This window comes from Telopea speciosissima, unplaced genomic scaffold (genome assembly GCF_018873765.1).
Source record: "Telopea speciosissima isolate NSW1024214 ecotype Mountain lineage unplaced genomic scaffold, Tspe_v1 Tspe_v1.0548, whole genome shotgun sequence".
Classification (NCBI taxonomy): Eukaryota; Viridiplantae; Streptophyta; class Magnoliopsida; order Proteales; family Proteaceae; genus Telopea; species Telopea speciosissima.
In genome coordinates, this window is record NW_025317884.1 from 1 (window position 1) to 6,053 (window position 6,053).

The 6,053-nt window shown below is 39.7% G+C and overlaps 1 protein-coding gene across 1 annotated transcript; it reads left to right on the forward strand.

Annotated features, from left to right (window-relative positions):
• Window positions 1–671: 671 nt before the first annotated feature.
• LOC122648197 (dipeptidyl aminopeptidase 4) lies at window positions 672–4,063 on the forward strand. Its single transcript, XM_043841448.1, has 4 exons — window positions 672–886; window positions 1,626–1,655; window positions 1,768–2,874; window positions 3,435–4,063. Exons 3-4 carry the CDS (start codon window positions 1,774–1,776, stop codon window positions 3,984–3,986), a joined length of 1,653 nt encoding a protein of 550 aa, XP_043697383.1. The 5' UTR covers window positions 672–886; window positions 1,626–1,655; window positions 1,768–1,773; the 3' UTR covers window positions 3,987–4,063.
• The last annotated feature ends 1,990 nt before the right edge of the window (window positions 4,064–6,053 follow it).

The following is a 6,053-nucleotide window of genomic DNA, read 5'->3' on the forward strand; positions in this document are numbered from 1 at the left end:
TATTTATATAACCTGAACACATCCTGTGCATATTTCTCCTGTCCGGTAATTTACTCTCCGCCCTTGTCTGTTCGACATTTTGTTCATACAAATGTCTGCCTTATTAGGTCTTTCACCTAGAAAGGGATATTCTGTTCATATCTGTCATAGCATGTTGTGCAATGTCATGTTCTATTAGTGGGCGCATCATAGATAGGGAAAAAAATATGCAGATATAGTACATGGGACAAGTGTTTTCTTTCGTCATCCAATTTTATGTCCTGTAAGGTGAATTGTTCAATTCATTAATTTGTTTAACCTTATGGGTGTGGAGTGAGAATATTGTCTTTCCTTCTTAAGTGCACCTTTTGAAAGTTCAAATTTGTTGTCTTTATAGAAGCTTTTGTCTGTGGTTCAAAATAAAATTTATGTCATTCACTCTTCTTTTTTTTTTTGGGGGGGGTGGGGGGGGGGTGGGGAGTGTGGGAATCGGAAGATCTCTTCTCTTTTAGTCCTTTAATACTTTGTTTTTTTTTATTTGTAAATTTTCTATATGCAAAAAAAAAGGGAACCATTGACACAATTAATATTTGTTGTTGTTCTCCTATATTTGAATGCCAGTTTATAGAAATATAATAGCTGTCATCTGTTGACAATGGCTGTACACTTACGAATGCCTCAGATTTAATGTGGGTTTTTTCTCTATCCACAGATCTATTTCCAGGATCTATCTTGTCATAAGCCAGAGCTTAAGCTGTCAAGCACATCATGCTCCCCGATTATTGATCCACATATTTCTCCAGACGGAAGTAAGCTAGCATTTGTGAGGGATGAAGAGGTGCATGTTTTGAATTTGCTGTACGGAGAACCAAAACAGTTAACATTTGGTGCCAAGGGAAATTCCTTGGTGAGTTACTTTTACAGTACACTGGATGCTCCCCAACCACCCCTCACCCCCCCCCCCCCCATAGAAGTCTGCCAAACGCCTACCAATGTGCAAGTGTTCTATCTCTTCATCAATGTGGATTGTGGTGTAAACATATAAGATTTAGTTCATAAATAGGATTTTTTACCGCTTAATTAATTCATTATATCAACATAGAGTCTAAAACATGCAAAATTAAAAAAATTTAACTCAGTTCATTTTCATTTCCTTAATTTTCTCGTTTCGTAGTTCTTCTTGGTGAAAAGGAGTTAGATAGTGGATTCAAAGGAAATGCTGCATATATTTTCGTTTAAGACTTTGAGCTGTTAAATGATATGTGTTGTTACCATGTCACCTGTTTTCTGTTTCCACAGCAAAGAAGTTCATTATTTTATTTGATTCTTTGAAGAGTGTAAGTGTAGTTATTCCTCTAACCTGAAGGATGATGCATCACTTTTGTTACAATGTTGGAATAAATTAAAAGATCAACTAATTATCTGCATCATATGATAGGATGCCTTTTGAGGAAGATAGATGTTTCTCATGCTAAAAATCTATATAGATTATTTCCTGATTTTCACTAGTACCTGCATAATATGGTTACATGGCTGTTAGGATGGTCACTCTGAGTTCGATATGGGGGACTTGGAGGGAGACGGAATATATTAAAATTCCTAAGGTTCTCTCTTGAAATCTCACAGTCGTTTGCATTTTGTTTCAGACTCATGGTCTTGCTGAATATATAGCTCAGGTGTGATTCTTTTCCATCTTTAACCTCTCTCTTTTGTTAATAATTATTTTACGAGCTAGATCTGCACCACCTCATGAATCTCTTCTTAGCTGGTCATGTCTGCTGACTGCAGGAAGAGATGGATAGGAAAAATGGCTACTGGTGGTCACCAGATAGCAAATGGATTGCATTTACAGAGGTTGATTCATCTGAGATACCACTTTTTAGAATCATGCATCAAGGTAAAAACTCTGTTGGTTCAGATGCGCAAGAAGACCATGCTTATCCCTTTGCGGGAACATTAAATGTCAGGGTTCGGCTTGGAGTGGTTCCTGCATCTGGGGGTTCTGTTACTTGGATGGACCTTCTGTGTGGAGGAGAGGACCAGGCAAACATAGATGAAGAGTATCTCGCCCGAGTCAATTGGATGCCTGGAAACATTCTCACTGCTCAGGTTTTGAACAGGTCACACACAAAATTAAAGATCCTTAAGTTTGATATTAAGACAGGCCAAAGAAAGATTATATTGGTGGAAGAACAAGATCCATGGGTTAATCTACATGAATGCTTTACTCCTCTGGACAAGGAAGTTGATAGATTATCTGGCGGATTTATTTGGGCTAGTGATAAAACAGGGTTTAGGCATCTTTATCTTCATGACACCGATGGGGCTTGCTTGGGACCTATCACGGAGGGTGACTGGATGGTTGAGCAAATTGCTGGCGTGAATGAGGCTGCAGGGCTTGTATATTTCACTGGAACTGTGGACGGACCTTTGGAATCTAACTTATACTGTACAAGCCTGTTTCCTGATTGGAGCCATCCCTTGCAGGCCCCGCAAAGGTTGACTTATGGAAAGGGAAGACATGTGGTTGTGCTTGATCATCAGATGCAGAGGTTTGTTGATGTTCATGACTCTCTGAATACTCCACCTAGGGTATTGCTTTGTTCATTGCATGATGGAAGCTTAATAATGCCTCTATATGAGCAGTCATCTACCGTTCGATCTAAACGGCTTCAACTTCTGCCTCCAGAGATATTCCAGATTCCAGCCAATGATGGGTCTATATTATATGGGGCTTTATACAGGCCTGATGAAAAAAGATTTGGACCTCCACCATACAAAACATTGATCAGTGTGTATGGTGGGCCAACTGTTCAGCTCGTCTGTGACTCATGGATGAATACAGTAGACATGAGAGCTCAGTATTTGCGTAGCAAGGGTATCTTAGTATGTAAGGTCAGTATTTTCATGTATCTATTCCCTCATCTAGATGCAGGGCTGATGCTGCAAAAGCAGAAAATGTTCCACTAATGAGTAGTGGACACACAAGTCTCTAAAACATACATGGGGGATAACTATTTCTCCATGTATACATGTAGATGATCAGCCCTACTTGTATGTTTCTCATTTATAGACATCTCAGTCTCTAGTATCCTTTTGGCCTGGTCATTTTTCTCTTTGATGATCCCAGTGAAAGTATTTATGTTATCAGATAAATAGAAAACCACCCGAGAGAATTAATTTAAACAAGGGAAGTGGTTCTCTGTCTGGGAGTGCAGCCTACGCCAGTGTTCCCTGTGTCTCTCTCTCTCCTCCACAAAACAAGGGGCAGAGGTGTCTTTTCACTGGAGGAGAGAGATAAACACGTGGGAGCTGGCATAGGTCCCACTTCCTGACAGATTTCTTTTCCCTTTAAACAAATATCTCCTGATAAAGAAAAATACTTGTTTGGCAATGCAAAGGTTCAATTTTTGTTGGATTCTTAATTTCTAACCTAGTTACTTCTGGTTTTACAGTTGGATAACAGAGGAACATCTAGACGAGGATTGAAGTTTGAGAGTGCCCTCAAGTATAGCATTGGCCGCATCGATGCCGAAGATCAGGTCACAGGGGCTGAATGGCTCATAAGAAAGGGGCTAGCGAAAGCAGGCCGGATTGGGCTATATGGGTGGAGCTACGGAGGGTACCTCTCAGCTATGGCCATGGCTAGATTTCCTGACACTTTTAGGTGTGCAGTATCAGGTGCTCCTGTTACAGCTTGGGATGGTTACGATACTTTTTATACTGAGAAGTACATGGGATTGCCTTCTGAGAATCCTGCAGGGTACGAGTATAGCTCAGTGATGCACCATGTACACAAGATCAAAGGGAGGTTGTTACTTGTTCATGGCATGATCGATGAAAATGTGCATTTCCGACACACGGCAAGGCTTATAAATGCATTTGTAGCAGCTGGAAAGCCTTACGAGCTTCTTATTTTTCCGGATGAGCGGCACATGCCACGCCAACTGAGGGACCGAATTTACATGGAGGAGAGGATCTGGGAGTTTATTGAGAAGAATCTGTGAATTGTTGGTTTCACCTTTGCTGTATTTTTCCTTCTTTTGCACTCTCAAATTTATTTACCATGCTGCTCTTGTATGTATTATCTGTCCACACAAACTATATAGGTGCTTGTTAGGACTGGAATAGGAGAGGGGATAAAAAAAGAGGATCTTGTCAATAGAAGGAGAATACCCTTTTCTTCACTACCTTCTCCCTCTTTTTCTTTCCTTTAAAAGAAATAAAAAATAGAAGTATTATACTATCATGACTTGTTAGATCATTGGGTGGAAGGGATGGAGTTAGAAATAAAATTTCAATGCAAAACCAATTTCTCATGTGGCTCGAAGAAAACCACTCTCAATATTATATAAATGAGGATTGGGTTTTCTGCCAGGCTGTGTGGCTACTGTACTAGCACGGACCAATGAGGGGTTATGTAAGAGTATCCAATAGGAAGGGTAGGATTGTCATTTTGTCTCATTATGTTTTTTGAACTTTTCTAAAAGTAAACGATCTTTGATTTCCCAAAGCATCCTAGTTCTTTTTCTACAATGCCAACACCATGTGATGATATTACAGCAAGCTCCACGCCATGGTCAAAGTCTTAAAAGTCTTTGTTCACAAGATGGTGAAGCCTTCGGGTGTATGATCCGGATCTGATCTTTGTCCTCTCCAATTCCTTTCCCAGCTCAGTTTTAGTTCCCCCAGTTTATGTAATAAGAGGTGTGTGCAATGATCATCGTACCCCTGTTTAAGTATTCTGTCTGGCTATCCAAATGGGGTCCATCTCCTTATTATAGGCACTGGGAAACTGGACCAGGACAGGGAACTGGAGAGGAGATAATTGATCCAAACTTATGAAAAAATGGAATGACCTTGGGCTCATACGGGAATCGGCTGAAAAACAACGGGAATCAGTAAGAATGGGCGACCGAGATCGTTCATGACTGATTTCGTGTCCCAAAATCCAGAAAGAGGTCACGAAAATGCTTGGAAGTTGGATGGAAATTACCTCCGGAGCTATCTTTTGACTGTTTCAATCCACCCACGTGTACGGTTGCCTATATTGGGACGGCGAGGACATAAGACCACGGACTTCTCTCTGTTCGAGGGAACATTCGGATTCCCGTAGCTTTAATTTTAAAGAAAAACACAAAACAAAATTAACCACGTCAGATGGATGTGGGACCTACATGCGAAGTCGGGATTCGAGGAAAATAGGTTTGGTTGGTTGGATACGATGTGGACTTTTGCACAGATTTTTTTATACATATTATTTAGGTGATAACGAGAGACCACTCACGTGTCACAACCAATTGCAGGCTAACACGTCATCCTGTGTTGTCATCTTCAACGGTTCTATGTTTCATGTTTCATGTTTCATGCTTATGCTTTATGCTCCATGTCCCATGCTTCATGTACATGTTAAGCTGAATTAATTAATTAATTCTCCATCACCCATCCAAAAGAAGTGGATCAGATTGATGCCATCAAGATTCCGCCCAAGGTTTTTGAAAAAGTGAAATCGGGGATCGAATTGATAAATACCATGGTTTTACGAGTTGGTATTGGATTAGTTGTATCAATCGATCCGTATCGAGATTAGCTGACACTAATATTGATACCTAATTGATATTGGATCATTGATATGATATAGGCAGAGGAAAAAATGGTTAAAATATAATATGAATAATGGGTGAAGGAAAAATACACCTATTTAGGGTCATAAATATTTTGTCAGGGGCACAGTATTTACTCCCCAATATCCTATGCACACCATGGCATCCGAATGTCTCGATCAATCCCATGATCGTGGGTGAAGTAAAAATACATCCATCTAAGATCATAAAAGCTCTATCTCTTATTGTATGAAGTCGGTAATAATTTTAGTGTTCTTCGATATCTTTTGCACACCATTCAAAATTTTCAGTCAAGAGTGAACTCCGTAGTCCATGGGTGAAGGAAAATTGTCTCCCTTTTTGTATATTTGAACTTCAATTTTAAAAAGTGAGAAAAAACCACCCATATGATTATAAAGGAAATAAAGGAAAACCCTTTTTCACTTATTCTATATTAGAGGAGCCTAATTT

What these genes read in the sequence shown, in the direction of transcription:
- LOC122648197 (XM_043841448.1), top strand. Translation starts at nt 1,774, where the DNA reads ATGGATAGGAAAAATGGCTACTGGTGGTCACCAGATAGCAAATGGATT. An exon ending in AGGGTATCTTAGTATGTAAG is followed by an intron (nt 2,875 to 3,434) that starts GTCAGTATTTTC and finishes CTGGTTTTACAG; the next exon opens with TTGGATAACAGAGGAACATC.